General features: G+C 42.6%; 1 protein-coding gene across 12 annotated transcripts in view; it reads left to right on the forward strand.

The window, feature by feature from the left end:
• The window catches only part of LOC115006175 (CSC1-like protein 2), a 41,793-nt gene extending 23,284 nt beyond the window's left edge, over nucleotides 1–18,509 (forward strand). For 2 of the 12 annotated variants that reach the window (XM_029428259.1, XM_029428258.1), the window contains 21 exons: nucleotides 4,826–4,919; nucleotides 6,404–6,494; nucleotides 6,980–7,017; nucleotides 7,893–8,035; nucleotides 9,554–9,605; nucleotides 9,706–9,814; nucleotides 10,364–10,434; nucleotides 10,704–10,784; nucleotides 10,882–11,005; nucleotides 11,463–11,596; nucleotides 11,867–12,004; nucleotides 12,093–12,246; nucleotides 13,320–13,426; nucleotides 13,519–13,605; nucleotides 13,686–13,751; nucleotides 14,345–14,507; nucleotides 14,605–14,710; nucleotides 15,152–15,319; nucleotides 15,431–15,546; nucleotides 15,636–15,719; nucleotides 17,318–18,509. In XM_029428259.1, the coding sequence (XP_029284119.1) occupies nucleotides 4,826–4,919; nucleotides 6,404–6,494; nucleotides 6,980–7,017; nucleotides 7,893–8,035; nucleotides 9,554–9,605; nucleotides 9,706–9,814; nucleotides 10,364–10,434; nucleotides 10,704–10,784; nucleotides 10,882–11,005; nucleotides 11,463–11,596; nucleotides 11,867–12,004; nucleotides 12,093–12,246; nucleotides 13,320–13,426; nucleotides 13,519–13,605; nucleotides 13,686–13,751; nucleotides 14,345–14,507; nucleotides 14,605–14,710; nucleotides 15,152–15,319; nucleotides 15,431–15,546; nucleotides 15,636–15,719; nucleotides 17,318–17,602 (2,411 nt within the window). In that variant the 3' untranslated portion in view covers nucleotides 17,603–18,509. Of the gene's footprint in view, nucleotides 1–4,797; nucleotides 4,920–6,403; nucleotides 6,495–6,890; nucleotides 7,197–7,892; nucleotides 8,036–9,553; nucleotides 9,606–9,705; nucleotides 9,815–10,363; nucleotides 10,435–10,703; nucleotides 10,785–10,881; nucleotides 11,006–11,462; nucleotides 11,597–11,866; nucleotides 12,005–12,092; nucleotides 12,247–13,319; nucleotides 13,427–13,518; nucleotides 13,606–13,685; nucleotides 13,752–14,344; nucleotides 14,508–14,604; nucleotides 14,711–15,151; nucleotides 15,320–15,430; nucleotides 15,547–15,635; nucleotides 15,720–17,317 lie in introns of those variants that run through there. The other 10 variants (XM_029428256.1, XM_029428265.1, XM_029428254.1 and 7 more) reach the window with 9 other exon arrangements.
• Nucleotides 18,510–22,382: the final 3,873 nt, after the last annotated feature.

Below are 22,382 nucleotides of genomic sequence, written 5' to 3' on the forward strand. Positions count from 1 at the left end.
ACATGAATATGTTAGTGAACACCTGAACATGAATATGTTAGTGAACACCTGAACATGAATATGTTAGTGAACACCTGAACATGAATATGTTAGTGAACACCTGAACATGAATATGTTAGTGAACACCTGAACATGAATATGTTAGTGAACACCTGAACATGAATATGTTAGTGAACACCTGAACATGAATATGTTAGTGAACACCTGAACATGAATATGTTAGTGAACACCTGAACATGAATATGTTAGTGAACACCTGAACATGAATATGTTAGTGAACACCTGAACATGAATATGTTAGTGAACACCTGAACATGAATATGTTCGTGAACACCTGAACATGAATATGTTAGTGAACACCTGAACATGAATGTTAGTGAACACCTGAACATGAATATGTTAGTGAACACCTGAACATGAATATGTTAGTGAACATCTGAACATGAATATGTTAGTGAACACTGAACATGAATATGTTAGTGAACACTGAACATGAATATGTTAGTGAACATCTGAACATGAATATGTTAGTGAACATCTGAACATGAATATGTTAGTGAACATCTGAACATGAATATGTTAGTGAACACCTGAACATGAATATGTTAGTGAACAAAATAACACTGAACATGAATATGTTAGTGAACACCTGAACATGAATATGTTCGTGAACACCTGAACATGAATATGTTCGTGAACACCTGAACATGAATATGTTAGGGAACACCTGAACATGAATATGTTCGTGAACACATGAACATGAATATGTTAGTGAACACCTGAACATGAATATGTTAGTGAACACCTGAACATGAATATGTTAGGGAACACCTGAACATGAATATGTTCGTGAACACCTGAACATGAATATGTTAGTGAACACCTGAACATGAATATGTTCGTGAACACCTGAACATGAATATGTTAGTGAACACCTGAACATGAATATGTTAGTGAACACCTGAACATGAATATGTTAGGGAACACCTGAACATGAATATGTTAGTGAACACCTGAACATGAATATGTTAGTGAACACCTGAACATGAATATGTTAGTGAACACCTGAACATGAATATGTTAGTGAACACCTGAACATGAATATATTAGTGAACACCTGAACATGAATATGTTAGTGAACACCTGAACATGAATATGTTCGTGAACACCTGAACATGAATATGTTAGTGAACACCTGAACATGAATGTTAGGGAACACCTGAACATGAATATGTTCGTGAACACCTGAACATGAATATGTTAGTGAACATCTGAACATGAATATGTTAGTGAACACCTGAACATGAATATGTTAGTGAACACCTGAACATGAATATGTTAGTGAACACCTGAACATGAATATGTTAGTGAACACCTGAACATGAATATGTTCGTGAACACCTGAACATGAATATGTTCGTGAACACCTGAACATGAATATGTTAGTGAACACCTGAACATGAATATGTTAGGGAACACCTGAACATGAATATGTTCGTGAACACATGAACATGAATATGTTAGTGAACACCTGAACATGAATATGTTCGTGAACACATGAACATGAATATGTTAGTGAACACCTGAACATGAATATGTTAGTGAACACCTGAACATGAATATGTTAGTGAACACCTGAACATGAATATGTTAGTGAACACCTGAACATGAATATGTTAGTGAACACCTGAACATGAATATGTTCGTGAACACCTGAACATGAATATGTTCGTGAACACCTGAACATGAATATGTTAGTGAACACCTGAACATGAATATGTTAGTGAACACCTGAACATGAATATGTTAGTGAACACCTGAACATGAATATGTTAGTGAACACCTGAACATGAATATGTTAGTGAACACCTGAACATGAATATGTTCGTGAACACCTGAACATGAATATGTTCGTGAACACCTGAACATGAATATGTTAGTGAACACCTGAACATGAATATGTTAGGGAACACCTGAACATGAATATGTTAGTGAACATCTGAACATGAATATGTTAGTGAACACCTGAACATGAATATGTTAGTGAACATCTGAACATGAATATGTTAGTGAACACCTGAACATGAATATGTTCGTGAACACCTGAACATGAATATGTTCGTGAACACCTGAACATGAATATGTTAGTGAACACCTGAACATGAATATGTTAGTGAACACCTGAACATGAATATGTTAGTGAACACCTGAACATGAATATGTTAGTGAACACCTGAACATGAATATGTTAGTGAACACCTGAACATGAATATGTTAGTGAACACCTGAACATGAATATGTTCGTGAACACCTGAACATGAATATGTTCGTGAACACCTGAACATGAATATGTTAGTGAACACCTGAACATGAATATGTTAGTGAACACCTGAACATGAATATGTTAGTGAACACATGAACATGAATATGTTAGTGAACACCTGAACATGAATATGTTAGTGAACACCTGAACATGAATATGTTAGTGAACACCTGAACATGAATATGTTAGTGAACACCTGAACATGAATATGTTCGTGAACACCTGAACATGAATATGTTCGTGAACACCTGAACATGAATATGTTAGTGAACACCTGAACATGAATATGTTAGTGAACACCTGAACATGAATATGTTAGTGAACACCTGAACATGAATATGTTAGTGAACACCTGAACATGAATATGTTCGTGAACACCTGAACATGAATATGTTAGTGAACACCTGAACATGAATGTTAGGGAACACCTGAACATGAATATGTTCGTGAACACCTGAACATGAATATGTTAGTGAACATCTGAACATGAATATGTTAGTGAACACCTGAACATGAATATGTTAGTGAACACCTGAACATGAATATGTTAGTGAACATCTGAACATGAATATGTTAGTGAACACCTGAACATGAATATGTTCGTGAACACCTGAACATGAATATGTTAGTGAACACCTGAACATGAATATGTTAGGGAACACCTGAACATGAATATGTTCGTGAACACATGAACATGAATATGTTAGTGAACACCTGAACATGAATATGTTAGTGAACACCTGAACATGAATATGTTAGGGAACACCTGAACATGAATATGTTCGTGAACACCTGAACATGAATATGTTAGTGAACACCTGAACATGAATATGTTCGTGAACACCTGAACATGAATATGTTAGTGAACACCTGAACATGAATATGTTAGTGAACACCTGAACATGAATATGTTAGGGAACACCTGAACATGAATATGTTAGTGAACACCTGAACATGAATATGTTAGTGAACACCTGAACATGAATATGTTAGTGAACACCTGAACATGAATATATTAGTGAACACCTGAACATGAATATGTTAGTGAACACCTGAACATGAATATGTTCGTGAACACCTGAACATGAATATGTTAGTGAACACCTGAACATGAATGTTAGGGAACACCTGAACATGAATATGTTCGTGAACACCTGAACATGAATATGTTAGTGAACATCTGAACATGAATATGTTAGTGAACACCTGAACATGAATATGTTAGTGAACACCTGAACATGAATATGTTAGTGAACACCTGAACATGAATATGTTAGTGAACACCTGAACATGAATATGTTCGTGAACACCTGAACATGAATATGTTCGTGAACACCTGAACATGAATATGTTAGGGAACACCTGAACATGAATATGTTAGTGAACACCTGAACATGAATATGTTAGGGAACACCTGAACATGAATATGTTCGTGAACACATGAACATGAATATGTTAGTGAACACCTGAACATGAATATGTTAGTGAACACCTGAACATGAATATGTTAGTGAACACCTGAACATGAATATGTTAGTGAACACCTGAACATGAATATGTTAGTGAACACCTGAACATGAATATGTTAGTGAACACCTGAACATGAATATGTTCGTGAACACCTGAACATGAATATGTTCGTGAACACCTGAACATGAATATGTTAGTGAACACCTGAACATGAATATGTTAGTGAACACCTGAACATGAATATGTTAGTGAACACCTGAACATGAATATGTTAGTGAACACCTGAACATGAATATGTTCGTGAACACCTGAACATGAATATGTTCGTGAACACCTGAACATGAATATGTTAGTGAACACCTGAACATGAATATGTTAGGGAACACCTGAACATGAATATGTTCGTGAACACATGAACATGAATATGTTAGTGAACACCTGAACATGAATATGTTAGTGAACACCTGAACATGAATATGTTAGTGAACACCTGAACATGAATATGTTAGTGAACACCTGAACATGAATATGTTCGTGAACACCTGAACATGAATATGTTCGTGAACACCTGAACATGAATATGTTAGTGAACACCTGAACATGAATATGTTAGTGAACACCTGAACATGAATATGTTAGTGAACACCTGAACATGAATATGTTAGTGAACACCTGAACATGAATATGTTAGTGAACACCTGAACATGAATATGTTAGTGAACACCTGAACATGAATATGTTAGGGAACACCTGAACATGAATATGTTCGTGAACACCTGAACATGAATATGTTAGTGAACACCTGAACATGAATATGTTCGTGAACACCTGAACATGATTATGTTAGTGAACACATGAATATGAATTTGTTAGTGAACACCTGAACATGAATATGTTCGTGAACACCTGAACATGATTATGTTAGTGAACACATGAATATGAATATGTTAGTGAACACCTGAACATGAATATGTTCGTGAACACATGAATATGTTTGTAAACAGTTTTCGTTTGTTGATGGCCGTCACTCAGCAGCTTGTTGTTCTGTTTCCATCCTGAAGACTGAAGAAGCGCCTGAGCGACCCGGACGAGCGGGAATAGTATGTTGCTGCGTCCTCCATGTTTGGTTTGTCCGCTAACCTCTTCCTCTGGTTTCATTAACAGGGTTCTGCTCTCTGATTGGTGCACTAACACTTCTTCTTCTTCTTCTTTTTCTCAGTGTGGTATCAGGGGTTATTGGTGCCACCTCCCTCAGGTGTTGTTTGTGTGTATGGGGGGTTATTGGTGCCACATGTGTTTCTGTAGCGTATTCATATCTGTGAATACGAGATGATCAGAGGAGCTCTGGTGCCCCCTACAGGCAGGGAGGAAGCAGCACAGCAGCTGTAAACATACGATTATTAAATCACTGAATCAAAGAAAAACTTCGACTTAGAGGAACATTTAATGAGCAGATGAACTTTAATATTTACTGTCAATCATCAGAGCTTGTGTGTAATAACATAAAATCCTGGTTTTACAACAGCCAGACTCCAAGGCTAGTTTTTTGATATTTTCAAAGTGTTCTATGATAAACGATGTAATAATAATATATATATAATATAATAATGTAATACTTGATCTTTTCTCAAGTATTTTTTTTTCATGCCACTTCACTACTTTGATCCGACACCTTTAGTTAGTCCACAGATTAAGATTGTTGCTTCTGTAATTAAACTTACCAATTAATTTTCTTTAATTTGACTAATAAATAAACTGATGAGTTCAGCTTCACCCGGCAGCTTTCTGGGTGTCTGGGAAATAATTACTCACAGGTGGCACTGATCACCCCTCCTCCACCCGTGTGTGTGTGTGTGTCGTGTGTTTTAAAAAGAGTCTCTCTGTTGGCTAATGTGATGCAAACAGATGTGATGCTAACAGATGTGATGCTAACACTGTTCCAAAACTTCTCTTCATTTTTATTGTTAAATAAGCCAGAGACGAGACAGAAATAACTATGAACCGGTGAAAAGGTAACAGGCCGTGTGTGTTTGTAGCTCACTGTGTCGTAAACCCTGTGACGTGCTAGCTAGTTAGCTAGTTAGCTAACTCCACGCATCCAGAGGTGGAAGAAGTTCTCAGATCCTGTCCTTAAGTAAAAGTAAAAGCACTGCACTGTAAGAATACTACGTTTGAAGGTCAAGATAAATGTACTTTAAGTAATTAAAAGTACTCATTCTGAAAAAATTACTTGAGTAAATCATTTAAAATAGAAGAAGCTGGAAAACTTTAATTTTGAAGGATTGCTAGAACTCGACTCAGACACAGCGGTGCATCCGGTAAAGTACGGGACAGTGTGCAACCTCAAAACCAATATTTATTCTGCAGGTCGTCACTCGAGGTATTTGGACTTCATCAACATTCTTATTGTTGATATTTAGTTTTATTTGAACTCTTTGTACTGCAGCCTCTGGGTAAATACAGTTTTATCTTCGCGTTTCAGATTGTGAACGTTGTGTTTCTACTTCCTGTTAGCTCCCTCTGTGGTCTCTCAGGAGGCCAATCAGATTTCAGACACAGAGGTCAAAGGTCAGCGCATGCTAACAGCTAACTTCCTGTGCGTGTCCACAGTGTTGCCTCGGCGATGCACTCGGAGACGCCCGACCGCTACGAACGCCTGACCTCCGTCTCCAGCTCCGTCGACTTCGACCAGAGAGACAACGTAAGGACTCCCCCGTCACCTCATCCATCTCCTCCTCCATCACCTCCTCCATCTCCTCCTCCATCACTTCCTCCTCCATCTCCTCCTCCATCACCTCCTTCTCCGTCTCCTCCTCCTCCATCACCTCCTCCTCCATCACCTCCTTCTCCATCTCCTCCTCCTCCTCCATCACCTCCTCCATCTCCTCCTCCTCCTCCTCCATCACCTCCTTCTCCATCACCTCCTTCTCCATCTCCTCCTTCTCCATCTCCTCCTCCATCACCTCCTCCATCTCCTCCTTCTCCATCTCCTCCTCCTCCATCTCCTCCTCCTCCTCCATCTCCTCCTCCATCACCTCCTCCATCTCCTCCTTCTCCATCTCCTCCTCCTCCATCTCCTCCTCCTCTCCTCCTCCTCCATCTCCTCCTTCTCCTCCTCTCCTCCTCCTCCATCTCCTCCTCCTCCATCACTTCCTCCTCCTGATTCTTCTCTGTTTGTATCTGCAGGGTTTCTGCTCGTGGCTGACGGCCATCTTCAGAATAAAGTGAGTATCATCTTGTATGATAATAATAGTAGTAGTTGAAGCGGGGCTGGAGCACACACCTGAGCATCTGGAGCCAGCTGTTAACCACACCCCCTCTCTGGAACCAGCTGTTAACCACACCCCCTCTCTGGAGCCAGCTGTTAACCACACCCCCTCTCTGGACCATGTGGTCTGTGAAGGTTCAAGAGCAACTGTTCCACAATAATGATGACATCATGTGTTCACAGTCACATGTTTGTTAGTTAACGTAGCTTCAGTTCTCTATAGTGTCCCGCTGCAGAGCTCCAGGCTCAGGCCCACCTCCACCTGCACCTCCACCTGCACCTCCAGGACCCAAAGGACAGTTGCGTGTTTCTATCGCTTCCTTGTCAATAAATAGCGTGAATATGCCACTGAATTATATTGCTCAGTATCTTGTCTTTCATAAATGACGCTGCCTACTGAGCGTATATTAAATACCTTATATCACGTCCACGCCACACGACGAAGGTAAACGATACAACTTAATATTGCAATATAACTCACATTAATAATGTAGGTAACGTTAAGCAGCAAATAACCTGAACTGACCTTTTGCTCACGTTAGCGAACATTAGCTAGCTATGCTAATGTTCGCTAACTAGCAATATTATCTGAAATGATGATAAAGAGTGCAAACATTGACGTATCTGCAACAAGTTATTTGCTTCATAAGTTAGTTATATTATATATTAATGTGGTTTGTTGACCTTGGTGTGCTGTGGAGGTCGTGCGGCTTGATTCAGAGTGATGAGCGTCCGTAAGGGTCCGACGGAGGAGGCGGGGCTGAGCCTGGAGCTGCACAGCTGGACCCTGCCCCCAGTTCTTATTGTCTCCTCCTCTTCTTCCTCCTGCAGGGATGAAGAGATCAGGGAGAAATGTGGCGAGGATGCTGTTCACTACTTGTCCTTCCAGCGTCACATCATCGGCCTGCTGGTGGTCGTTGGCGTCCTCTCCGTCGGCATCGTCCTTCCCGTCAACTTCTCCGGAGACCTGCTGGGTGAGAGGCAGACAAGCTTTATTTATATTAGCAAGAAACATCAATAAAGAAATGTGTGGAGCAATTTAAATACATAAATAGAAGTTTAACTTTAAATACAAACAGAAAATGTGTGACAAAGTCAATATTGTATATAATATATAAATATAAATATATATATATATATATATTATATATATATATTATATAATATATATAATATATATATATATATATATTATAATATATACATTATAATATATAAATTATAATATATAAATTATGTTTATATATGATATATAAATTATATTTATATATGATATATATTTATGATGTATATATATTATATTTATATATGTATTATATATATTCATATATAAATATTATATATATATATTTACATTTTAAAATTAAAAATGTTTAATATCACAGTTATCGTCAGCGCCTCCTACGTTTTAATAAAACTAAACATGTTGTCATGGTTTTTCTGTTCACCATAGAAAAAGAAAGTTAAGATTTAAATAAAATAAAATGTAATAAAGTGGCAGCTGCTCTCACATCTTTACACATTTCTTTACACATTTCTTAGACTGCTAGATGTCGTTTGATGTCTGAAATGTGAGTTTCTTTAAACAGCGTCTCACCTTGTGTCTGACTTTAGTCCGAATTATCAGTAAAGACGCTCTCCTGAGCCGCGGCGTCCCCGGGCCTCCTTCTAAAGAAGGTAACACTGAGCTACATGCTGGTGTAGTGGTGGTAGTGTTAGACCTCCTGCAGAATGACATCACTTTAACCCTCCCTGTGGCCTTCAAAATAAAATGTCATAAATCATAAAAAAATAAAATAAGTTATTTTACAAACGTGTGAATAAATTATCTTTATGAAGAACAAGTGTTGACAATACTGGAGAAACATAAAGATGTCTCTCGATGTCCTAGTGTCTCCATGTCCTAGTGTCTCCATGTCCTCCATGTCCTAGTGTCTCCATGTCTTAGTGTCTCCATGTCCTAGTGTCTCCATGTCTTAGTGTCTCCATGTCCTAGTGTCTCCATGTCCTAGTGTCTCCATGTCCTCCATGTCCTAGTGTCTCCATGTCTTAGTGTCTCCATGTCCTAGTGTCTCCATGTCCTAGTGTCTCCATGTCCTCCATGTCCTAGTGTCTCCATGTCTTAGTGTCTCCATGTCCTAGTGTCTCCATGTCCTAGTGTCTCCATGTCCTACTGTCTCCATGTCCTACTGTCTCTATGTCCTAGTGTCTCTATGTCCTACTGTCTCCATGTCCTACTGTCTCCATGTCCTACTGTCTCTATGTCCTAGTGTCTCCATGTCCTACTGTCTCCATGTCCTACTGTCTCCATGTCCTACTGTCTCCATGTCCTACTGTCTCTATGTCCTAGTGTCTCCATGTCCTAGTGTCTCCATGTCCTAGTGTCTCTCTGTCTTCTCTCTCCCTGTCTCCGTCGGTCTTCTCTGTCTCTCTCTCTGAAGTCGCTCACTAATGTTTTCCTCATGACGTCTCGATGCTTCTATTTGTTGCAGAAAACAACGCCTACAGCTTCGGACGAACCACGATAGCGAACCTGAAGTCTGGGTGAGTCATGAGGATTTCTACTGCAGATACTATAATATATAACAATATATGATCTTTAATAATATCTCATGTATAATATAACATTTTCTTCTCTCTGCAGGACGAACCTGCTGTGGCTTCACACATCGTTCGCCTTCATGTATCTGCTGTTGACCGTCTACAGCATGAGGAGACACACGTCCAAAATGCACTACAAGGAGGACGACCTGGTAAATATATACACAACTGCAGGGACACACTCACCTGTAGGGACACACTCACCTGTAGGGACACACTCACCTGTAGGGACACACTCACCTGTTGGGATACACATACACCTGTAGGGACACACTCACACTCACCTGTTGGGACACACTCACCTGTTGGGACACACTCACCTGTAGTGACACACACACCTGTAGTGACGCACACACACCTGTAGTGACGCACTCACCTGTAGGGACACACTCACCTGTTGGGACACACTCACCTGTTGGAACACACTCACCTGTAGGGATACACACACACCTGTTGGGACACACTCACCTGTAGGGATACACACTCACCTGTAGGGACACACTCACCTGTAGTGACACACACACCTGTTGGGGGACACACACACCTGTAGTGACGCACTCACCTGTAGTGACGCACTCACCTGTAGGGACACACTCACCTGTAGTGACGCACTCACCTGTAGGGACACACTCACCTGTAGGGACACACACACCTGCAGTTTGCTGTGTGTTGTGTTTTGATCCCAGTTCCGTGTCTTGCAGGTGAAGCGCACTTTATTCATTAACGGCATCTCTAAATACGCTGAGGAGAGTCAAATCAAACAGCACTTTGAGTAAGTTTAAAATGTTTTTCACTTTTATTCACATGATGTTGAATCTGAAACTAAACGTCTGTGATTTGGAAGTTGGAGTGACGTCCACATTAACGCTGCTTCGGTGACTCTAAAAGAGCTCATTGTAAAATGTAAATAACAAGATATTTGTTTGTGTCTGTATTAATATAATAATATATTAATAATAATAACACTAACCTAGTTTATTTGTGTCCAGTTAAACCAGGAGGTGGCAGCTTATTGTCATCATTATTATCATTGTTCTGCAGACAGGCGTATGAGAACTGCAAGGTGCTGGAGGCTCGGATCTGCTACAACGTGGCCAAACTAATGTCGCTGAACGCCGAGAGGTGACGTATCTCTAATATCTGATGTCGCAGATTAAAAGCTTCAGAAGTTTTATGCGCTTCTTTAACCACACATGCTCCGTGTGTTTGTGTTTGTCAGGAAGAAGACTGAGCGCAGTAAGAAGTTTTTCACAGACCTGATGGCGAAGGAACACGTTCCCACCATGATCAACCCCAAACCCTGCGGACACCTCTGCTGCTGCGCCATCACCGGCTGCGAGGAGGTGACGCTAACGCTAATGCTAGGCTCTGTTCACGCATCCTGACTCGAAGCATTATTATAATAAATCATGTGATTTACAACCTGATTGTAGTTTTCGTTCTCAGATCTGATTATTTACTCACGTTGCTGCTTTACCGGGACGCAATTAGTTTCCACTCGGCATCTCTTTAAGTTTTATCGTAGAGAATTGAAAAGATGTTGACGATCGTCTTATTCTGATATGTAGTTTTCTAAGTTGTTTCTCAAACCGTTTTTGAAAACAGTTTCTGGACGAAACTGAACGAGCAGCTTCATGACGTCACTTTGGACTCTGAAGATGAACATTTTGCAGAGAAATCAAACAATTCATGAGATAAATAAGAAAATAATCTGATCCAAGAGACGTGGTGTAATTTGATGTGTGTTGTTAGCCTGTTAGCATGTTAGCAGTGATTCAGCAGCCTACTTCTGTCCTGCAGGAGGAGGCTGTCAGCTACTACACCAAGACGGAGGCCAAGCTGAAGGAAGAGTACAGGAAGGAGAAGGAGAAGGTCCACACCAAACCGCTGGGCATGGCCTTTGTCACCTTCCAGAACGAGTCCATGACCGCCATGTGAGCCACAGCATGACCCCGCCTCTTATCTGTACGCTCCTTATCTGACCACACCTCTTATCTGACCCCACCCCTTACATGACCCCGCCCCTCTGCCTCTAACTCCTCCCACTAGCCGTCTGTAAACACAAAAATTCACAGATTTTCACCTTGTTCTTCTTTTTTTGTTTAGAGGGGGAAAATCATTAATGAATATTTTAAGTCAGAGTTTTGTAAAATACCATCTCACCCCCGCCCCTCTCTCTGACCCCTCCTCTTCTGTTTTCACAGTATTTTGAAGGACTTTAATGCCTGTCAGGTTCAGGGATGTCGGTGTCGTCAGGAGCCAGGATCCTCTCAGTTCAGTGAGGCGCTGCACGTTCACAACTGGAGCGTTTCGTACGCACCCGACCCGCAGAACGTCCGATGGTAAGTCTACAAGCTCCACCCGCCTAAAACACCACTGTATCCCAAACAAACGCACCCATCATGACCCTCAGCGTGTCTGTTCCTGCAGGGAGCACCTGTCGCTGGGGGGGATCTCCTGGTGGATCCGCTGCTTCATCATTAACATCATCCTCTTCCTCCTGCTCTTCTTCCTCACCACGCCCGCCATCATCATCTCCACAATGGACAAGTTCAACGTCACCAAACCTGTCGAGTATCTCAACGTAAGAAACCACAACCGGCCTTTTAGTTAAAGGGTAACTTTCTAACCTGGAGCCTATTTCACATGTTTCTGTGTCTAAGCGACAGTTTAGTCCAGTGTTGAGAGAGAGAGCGCTGCAGTGTGATCCTGCATCAGTGTTGAGAGAGAGCGCTACAGTGTGATCCTGCATCAGTGTGATCCTGCATCAGTGTTGAGAGAGAGCGCTGCAGTGTGATCCTGCATCAGTGTTGAGAGCGCTACAGTGTGATCCTGCATCAGTGTTGAGAGAGAGCGTTGCAGTGTGATCCTTCATCGGTGTGATCCTTCATCGGTGTGATCCTCCATCAGTGTGATCCTTCATCGGTGTGATCCTTCATCGGTGTGATCCTTCATCGGTGTGATCCTCCATCGGTGTGATCCTGCATCAGTTTCTGTGCTTTGACTGTTTTAGAAGTTCTGACAGCTTGATGGAGCTGCAGAGAACCTCGACCCGCTCTGTGTGTCGTCAGAGCACAAACACTGATGCAGGTTCACACTGCAGCGCTCTCCCTCAATACTGATGCAAGTTCACACTGCAGCGCTCTCTCTCAACACTGATGCAGGTTCTCACTGCAGCGCTCTCTCTCAACACTGATGCAGGTTCTCACTGCAGCGCTCTCTCTCAACACTGATGCAGGTTCTCACTGCAGCGCTCTCTCTCAACACTGATGCAGGTTCTCACTGCAGCGCTCTCTCTCAACACTGATGCAGGTTCTCACTGCAGCGCTCTCTCTCAACACTGATGCAGGTTCTCACTGCAGCGCTCTCTCTCAACACTGATGCAGGTTCTCACTGCAGTGCTCTCTCTCAACACTGATGCAGGTTCTCACTGCAGTGCTCTTTCTCAATACTTGCATTTCTCTTCAGAATCCGGTTTATAGAAGTACATTCATAAACACAGTAAGAGAAAATAAAATGGAAAAATAAGAACATATTACAGTATGTGAGGTAACGTGGTGTTGTTCCCTTTGAGCTGAGCATGTTGTTTGCAATGTGTTGATCCCTGTGCAGGAAATGACTCTTCTTCTCTGACTGTTTGTTGGTTGTTTTGGACAGAACCCCATCGTCACCCAGTTCTTCCCCACGCTGCTGCTGTGGGCTTTCTCCGCTCTGCTGCCCACCATCGTGTACTACTCTGCCTTCTTCGAGGCTCACTGGACCAGGTACCTGCTGCTGCGTCTCCTCACGTCCTGCAGCTTCAAGACCAGCACAACGTTATGAACACTAAAGTCTGACCTCTTCTGTGTGTCTGCAGGTCTGGAGAGAACCGGACAACGATGCATAAATGTTACACCTTCCTGATCTTCATGGTTCTGCTGCTGCCGTCTCTCGGACTCAGCAGGTAATTAATAAAATAAAAAATAACATTTTTCTGAGTGACCTTTGACCTCTGCTGTCTTCACTGAAACGTCTGTTTTGCAGTCTGGATGTTTTCTTCCGCTGGCTCTTTGATATGAAGTACCTCGATGATGCCAAAGTCAAATTTGAGTAAGTGACTTTTAATTTCTCAATGAGCAGCTGGTCCTGCAGGTTTCTGGTGTTCATCATACATTTATATAAATATAAAATATAAATATATATTTATATCTATATTTATATAAATATATATTTATATATATATATAATTATATATATATATTTATATAAATATATATATATATATATATATAAATATTTATATATATATATTTATATAAATATTTATATATATATATTTATATAAATATATATATATATATATATAAATATATTTATATAAATATATTTATATAAATATATAAATATTTATTTGGATTTTTAAATCTAAAAATCCAAATAAATCTAGACGTACATTTTACATTATTACATTTTAATATTGGCAGGACTAGAAGTTAAAAATAAAAGGAAGAAGATTTTTCTTTTGCATTTTGAGAATAAAGTCAAATGAAGTAAATCTTTCAGTTTGTTAACGAACGCTGGTCGTTTGATTTATTTTCGACATCTCGAGTCATTATTTCCCTTGTGTTTGACACGAATACGATTTAATAGTTATTTTGTTCAGATTGTTAAATGCTCTGCTCTGACGGACGTGTCCCCTTCAGGTGCGTCTTCCTGCCCGATAACGGAGCGTTCTTCGTCAACTACGTCATCGCCTCCGCATTCATCGGAAACGCCATGGACCTGCTGAGGATCCCCGGGCTGCTCATGTACATGATCCGGCTGTGCTTGGCTCGCTCCGCCGCCGACCGCCGCAACGTCAAGAGGGTGAGGACGGACGCTGACGGAGATCAGTTACTAACTGTTGTTGTCTCTCCGTCCCATCGGTCACTTCTCTTTATAACCTTGTTTTCCGTCCCTGCAGCATCAAGCCTACGAGTTTCAGTTTGGCGCGGCATACGCCTGGATGATGAACGTGTTCACGGTGGTGATGGCTTACAGCATCACCTGCCCCATCATCGTCCCCTTCGGTCAGTCTCTGCTACACAACAGACCATAATAAGTATCTGTGACACTCGTCAGTACTGAAGTGTTGGGGGGGATACAAGTATAAGTTACAGCTTTTCTTGGGAACAGTCAGGCATTTAAAATCAGCGATGATATTTTATTGTCTTTGTTGTTCTGGGAGTTATTTTGTATTTTTCAGGATAGTTTGACTTTAGTTTTTGGACAAAACTAAGTGAAATACATTTTTTTGGACAGATCATTATCTGTGATAAATATCAAAGTTAATTAGTGTAAGGTTTCAATCTGAACCCAATCTCCAGGTAAGAAGGGAGCCACCTTTGTGATTGTGAAAACTCTGACCTAATATACCTCGCTAACTCGCCCACCTCGCCTCTGGTTGACTCTCTAGTCATCCAAGTCCAGTCATGTGATCAGAAACATATGAACTGTGCGACTTCCTGCAGGTCTGATGTACATGCTGCTGAAACACCTGGTGGACCGTTACAACATGTACTACGCCTACCTGCCCTCCAAACTGGACAAGAAGATCCACTCGGGAGCCGTCACCCAGGTGGTGGCCGCGCCCATCCTCTGCCTCTTCTGGCTGCTCTTCTTCTCTACTGTACGCACAGGTAAGCCCCTCCCCCTGCTGGACAAACCACCTAAGCACCTTTTCAATCCAAATCTCAGGTCAGTCGAGACTGGAGCTGCAACTGATGATTATTTTCACTGTGGATTAACAGGTTTTGAGACGCCGACCTCCATGTTCACTCTGGTGGTGCTGATCGTCACCATCGTGGTCTGTCTGTCTCACGTCTGCTTCGGACACTTCAAGTACCTCAGCGCTCACAACTACAAGGTACTCCAACTTCTTTAATAAAGGTTCTATGTGTATGAAACATTAATGTTGCCGTCAGTGCAAAGTCTCACTCTATGCCTCCGTCTCAGATCGACACCAAGGAGAACGAAGTGGACGTTGTCGAGAACGGACGTCCAGCTCGTCCCACATCCTCACCCACCGCCAAATCTCAGGTGAGTGGATCCAAACCACCAGCTCCAATCCTTGAGTTCATTAGCTTATTAAGAAACTAGCTCCAGTCCTTGAGTTAGTAGTTTATCAACAAATAGCTTGACAAACTACATGTATAGTTCTTGGGGTTCTTAACTTGCTAACTAGCTAGCTCTAGCTTTTGACAAAACGGTATTAACTAAGTTCCACTTACTCGTTTGTTCAGGAGCATCTGACAGTATCACATGGCTTTCATCAGAAGTTGGGGTGTAGCTCTAGCTTGCTAGCAAAATCTTTAATAGTGAACAGGAGGCAAAACAACATTGAGCTATAGTTAACTTGCTAACTAAAGTTGACACTCTAGCAAGTAAACATTAATCTAATAACAAACAATGCACCAGGTGTAAAGATTGAATTTAAACATCTTTGAATCAGCTCGATACAATTTGTTTTTGAGGAGTCATTCCTAAGTTCCCAGAGTCCTAAGTTCCCAGAGTCCTATGTTCCCAGGGCCCTATGTTCCCAGGGTCCTATGTTTCCAGGGTCCTATGTTCCCAAAGTCCTAAGTTCCCAGGGTCTTATGTTCCCAGAGTCCCAAGTTCCAAAGTCCTAAGTTCCCAGAGTCCTAAGTTCCCAGAGTCCTAAGTTCCCAGGGTCCTAATGTTCCCAAAGTCCTAAGTTCCTAGGGTCCTAAGTTCCCGGGGTCCTAAGTTCCCAGGGTTCTAAGTTCCCGGAGTCCTAAGTTCCCAGGGTCCTAAGTTCCCAGGGTCCTAAGTTCCCGGAGTCCTAAGTTCCCAGGGTCCTAAGTTCCCAGGGTCCTAAGTTCCCAGGGTCCTAAGTTCCCAGGTTCCTAAATTCCCAGGGTCCTAATGTTCCCAAAGTCCTAAGTTCCCAGGGTCCTAAGTTCCCGGAGTCCTAAGTTCCCAGGGTCCTAAGTTCCCAGGGTCCTAAGTTCCCAGGTTCCTAAATTCCCAGGGTCCTAATGTTCCCAAAGTCCTAAGTTCCCAGGGTTCTAAGTTCCCGGAGTCCTAAGTTCCCAGGGTCCTAAGTTCCCGGAGTCCTAAGTTCCCGGGGTCCTAAGTTCCCGGGGTCCTAAGTTCCCGGGGTCCTATGTTCCCAGGGTCCTAAGTTCCCAGGGTCCTAAGTTCCCAGGTTCCTAAATTCCCAGGGTCCTAATGTTCCCAAAGTCCTAAGTTCCCAGGGTCCTAAGTTCCCAGGTTCCTAAATTCCCAGGGTCCTAATGTTCCCAAAGTCCTAAGTTCCCAGGGTCCTAAGTTCCCAGGTTCCTAAATTCCCAGGGTCCTAATGTTCCCAAAGTCCTAAGTTCCCAGAGTCCTAAGTTGCCAGGTTCCTAAGTTCCCAGAGTCCTATGTTCCTAGGGTCCAGGGTTAAAGGCAGAGTAAAAATGTGTTTGACCGTTAAAAGAGGATTTAAAATCCTCAATTTTCATTTCCATAATCAGAATGGGTGTTTTGTGTTTGGTTAATGTGTGTTGAACTGGTGAATAATGATGTGTAAGCTAAAGGTAATTTGTTCACTCGTTGCTATAGCGCGCTAATTCTCAGTCAGGATTGTGTCCCTCCCGCTGGTTAACCTGTCAGTTGTGTGTTTTGTGGTCCAGCAGCAGCAGCAGCAGCAGCTCCAGCAGCAGCAGCAGCAGCAACAGCAGCAGCTCCAGCAGCAGCAGCTCCAGCAGCAGCAACAGCAGCAGCAGCATCAGCAGCAGCAGATGTACATCGCTCAGGTGCTCCAGGACCCCAACTCAGACGAGCCAGGCGGTGGCAGTGGCGAGGAGGACCGAGGGTCCTCTCAGGACGAGGAGTTGTTGAACGGCGTGAACAGCATCAACGAGGCGGATTTTCAGTCAGGGGAGGACAGTCTGATCGCAAACGAGGTCCACCAGTAGCTGCGGGTGGAGCTAGAGGGAGGGGGCGGAGCTAGTTAACACAACAGTTAGAAAATAAAGCTGACTGTAGAATCTCTACACACATAAACACACTTACAGATAGATTGACACAGTTAGCTCCACCCCCTCCCAGCTCGAAGACTTGACCCTGACCTTTGACGCCGGCGCCGGCTCGCCAACATCCAGTCCTGCACGTCCGTCGCAACTTGATGGACATCAAACTGTTCTCCACAGGAAGTCACTGTACATAACCACAAAGCCAAAAGTTTTTATTTTTTGTTTGTTTTTTTCTCGGGGTTGGGGGCGGGGTTTAAAAATTTGTGCCTGGGCTGGATTTTGTTCGTTCGCACTCGTGTCTTGACTCCTGATCCCACCGCAGGTCGCCGGGACTCGACCTGCCGAGGGGTCAAAGCTGATGCTGACGCTGTCTTTTTCCTCGGCCTGGTGGACATTTCCAAACGAACCCCTGTCGCCACCGCCGTCCTCCGACATCGGAGTGCTAATTAAGTCGCCAACCGCCAGCTCTCGTAGTGGTAGAAGCCTTGCTTACGCAGACGCAGTCTCCCATCCCTCTTTCTTTTTGTGGAACCAACACATCACCTGGAAGTTTTGGATTTTTTGACCTGCCAAGCTGCATGTTGTTCAGAGCGCTGTCTGGATTAATGACGTCGACCACCTTTTGGATGATGTCATCCACCGCAGGACTGTGGTGGTCAATGAACTCGCCAGATTTCCCCCCCGATCTCAGCAGCACGTCCTCCGACCTGGAGGACGAGCTACACTCTCCACTTTCCACTTCCGTTGGACTGCAACTCGACCGCCTGTAGCACCAAATAATGTTTTATTTCCTGAAAATAGAATAAAATTTGCACTTAAGCTCATCCAAAATAAACAAAATAATGTAATAGCTTGACCGATATTGTAAAATCATTTAAGATTATCATGGTGTAGTCGACAAACACTTGTTGGATTTAGTGAAATATTGGTTTAGTAATATTTAATATTGTTTATTAGAGACGTGCTCAGAAGAACAATGAGCATCAAACATTAAACAACAAAGTGCACATTTTAAAACATTTTCAGGCGGCATCACGTTGTTGGCTGCTCCACGCAGAACCTCCGGACTCAACAACCGCTTTTCCTTTCTGGTTTTGACTTCACCCGAACTACCTTAAATCATGAACACCTGACGAAGGGAACCGGGATGTTTGTGTCTGTGTAGGTTTAGCAATCAAAACTCTTTTCATTCATGGGGAGAACTTGTGAAGACACTCGAGTAGATACAGAAGAGCAGCGCTTTTCATCCGGACCGTCTACCCTCAATGCCTGAAGCTGTCAGGACTCTCAAGGGAATGTGTGTGTGTGTGTGTGTGTGTGTGTGTGTGTGTGTGTGTGTGTGTGTGTGTGTGTGTGTGTGTGTGTGTGTGTGTGTGTGTGTGTGTGTGTGTGTCACATCCTCGACAAACATCAACTGTCAGTTTTCATTCCTGCTGCAGTTCAAGCCTGATGGTCACGTTGTATTTAGTTTACCTGAAACATCTTTGTCTCAGTGTTCAGTACATAGTCGGGTCCAGCACGTGTTTAGCCTAGCTTAGCACAAAGACTGGAAGCAGGAAGGAAATAAATCTTCTTGTTAACTCCGTCTCTAAAGCTAATAACTATAACAGTTTGAGATTATGACTGAATTATTAGCTTCTTGGTCCAGTTAGCTTGATTTAGTTTGCTGTTTGTCTTGGTTGTTGTTAGCTAACCAGCGAGTCAGCAGCCCATCCTGAAGCTAGCGAGGTTTAACCAGAGTCACTTCCTGTTTTTGTGTCATGTGGGTTTCTCCACAGCCTCTTCAGGAGACATGGGGCCGTCCAGAGACGAGACCGCACTCACCAAAGTAAAACATTAGTTCTGCCGCATGAACTTTGCTCAAGACCGATTTGTCTCTGCAACATAAAGTCTGTTAGCTAAACTTTAAGCTAACATGAACTAACGTTAGGGAGCGCCGGAGCTAACTAATATTCATAATGCTAAGTATGTCTGTTAGCTGTGTAAACGTCTGTGAACAAAACAAGATATTAATACATTAGCGCCTCCTGAGACAGGAAGTGTAAAGTCTTTACTCATGGAGCACGGTTTAATTGACCAGAACTTTAGATTTTTATCCTCTTCAGTAACTTTTAAGAAAATGAAATGATGTACAACCCTGAGAACAAAATGCCAGTGAATACAGTACATAGAAGAAAGTAGTATGCAGGCTAGCATGCAAGCATTTATCTCGCTAGCTAGTTCACCAGCCTGTGGGCCACGACGACACGGATCGGTTTGCTGGGACCCGATCTTTGGAGTTCCCCCTGCTTCCTCTCTTTGTGCTAAGCTAGTTAGCTAACACGTCCTGATCCGGGTCTGTTTTCTCCTTGTCCCGTCACGTGTCTGAACTTAAGTTGAAAACTGAATTTTCACCTCGTCAAAAAAATTCAGTCCCTTTTCAACTAATTAAGAATTTACTCAAAGTTCACGTGAAGATGAGGCTTCAGCTGCAGAATACTTTCAGGGTGGAGGGAAGATCAGCCGTCCCTTTCCCATGATCCTCGCTGTGTCTGAGTGCCAGCCAGGGCTGTTTCTTCTGATTCGATGGAAAATGGCAGCGACTTAAGACTTCAGAGCTTCTTCATGCTTTTAAACGCACAAGTAATTTTCTGCCACTAGGGGGTGCTCTATCAAAACAACAGTAAAAGCTGGAGGGTGGTGGTGTAGCAGAGGTGCATCATGGGAGTTTGGTGTGGTGGTGCATCATGGGAGTTTGGTGTGGTGGTGCATCATGGGAGTTTGGTGTGGTGGTGCATCATAGGAGTTTGGTGTGGTGGTGCATCATGGGAGTTTGGTGTGGTGGTGCAGCGGTGCATCATGGGAGTTTGGTGTGGTGGTGCATCATGGGAGTTTGGTGTGGTGGTGCAGCGGTGCATCATGGGAGTTTGGTGTGGTGGTGCAGCAGAGGTGCATCATGGGAGTTCTTCTCTCCTCTGATTCAAAGGTTAAACATCAGAGTTTCTCCTGCACGCTGTTCGGCTGCTGCTAACGTTTGTTCAGCTTGTTTCTGTGAGAACTTCAGATCCAGACGTCCAGGACTAAAATCCTTCAGACGCTGAGACACCAAATACACAACACGGGTCGAGTTATTAAAAACATGTTAATGGAGAAATGTTACAGATTTTACCTTTAAGATCATTTTGTCGAGTTTACTTTGGCTCTGATCTGCGCACTGGTGGAAAAACTTAGTACCTTTAGTCCAAGTGCACATAAATCACACCAATGGGAACAGGAAGTCGACCCGGCTGGCACTGTTGGAACACTTTCAAAATAAAACAAAACTTTTCAGTGCAGCGACGTGACGACTTAAAAATTGTCTCAGGTGTTTGTTTTCCTCGAATAATGTTTACATCCGTTTATGTTGCTCGTCTTGATTTCCATCGTGTGTGTGTGTGTGTGGGTGTGTGTGTGTGTGTGTGGGTGTGTGTGTGTGTGTGTGTGGACACAGCTGGACTATGAAAGCTGCAGCCGCCAGCTGTCGGTCGGCTGCACGCCGGAGAACCTGCAGCGTTTGTGTCCACATGATGTTTTGAAACGTAGTTTCCACTTCACCTCCAGCGGAGCGTCTGCGTCGTCAGGCGCTCCGGACGTGATTGTATGCACATGAAACTGAAGGAGAGCTCAAAGTGGATCTGAGGTTCAGCTCAGCAGCTCTCAACCCGACAGACGAGACGAAAGAAGTGTGTCTCTTGAAGAAAACTTTATTTTCTCTCCCGTCTCCACGGAGAACGAAGAATCAAAAAACGTAGAAAAGTCTTAACTTAGAAAACTCAGTTTACAAACCGTCTCACAACTCGTGCAGAATATTAACGTCTCATTCGTCACTTCACACTAAAACTTATATTTAAAACACTTCTGCATGAACAGGTCCGCAGCGTCCGTAAGAGTCCAAAGTGTATAAAGTTTTATTGTTATTGTTTTACTGTTTTGATTCTTCGTCACCGTGGAGCCACGAGAAAAACGCTTCAACAGAATATCAGGAAATCTAAACGTGGATTTAACAAACGACTTTGATGTTCACTCATCAAAGAGTCGCGTTATTGAGAAGAACTTCTGGTTTTATGCATCTTTGATGCGTTTTGATTGATATTGAAACAACCTGAAGGTTGAGAGCCGCTGCGTTCACTGACCCCTCGGTGCGTTCACTGACCCCTCGGTGCGTTCACTGACCCCTCGGTGCGTTCACTGACTCCTCGGTGCCGTAGGAACCGAAGACGCTCATTAAAAACAAAAAAGAAGTTTGTGTGATATTTTTGTAACCTGCGAAGTATTTGATACTGAACGTGTGTTAAAGAAACGTTGATAGCTGTCACGATGCTGTTGTAACATGTAACTAAAGGTTTTTAATATGCAGCCGCTGCTTTTTGCTTTTCTTAGTTTTTTAAATTGTTGCTGAAGTTGTGAAAAGTCGAATGTGAACTGAAGACGCACGAGTGTGAAATAAAACGTTGGCGACCGAAAAGCGTGTAAAATACAAATGTGTGTAAATAGCCATCGAGCGCCGTCGTTTCGTGGACTCCAAGCTAACCGTCTCTTGGGCCATTTCATGCTTTTAATTTATTGCTGTGACAATATTTATTTTTCCTTTGGTTTCCAGGTTGTATGTACAGTGAAACATTTGTCCTATTTATGTTACTTGATCAATAAAATTGGCTTTCATCTGTCGGGTTGTTCTGCGTATTTGTGGAGTCGCTGCGTTTAC

The sequence above is a fragment of the Cottoperca gobio genome, unplaced genomic scaffold (genome assembly GCF_900634415.1).
Source record: "Cottoperca gobio unplaced genomic scaffold, fCotGob3.1 fCotGob3_64arrow_ctg1, whole genome shotgun sequence".
In the NCBI taxonomy this organism is placed as follows: domain Eukaryota; kingdom Metazoa; phylum Chordata; class Actinopteri; order Perciformes; family Bovichtidae; genus Cottoperca; species Cottoperca gobio.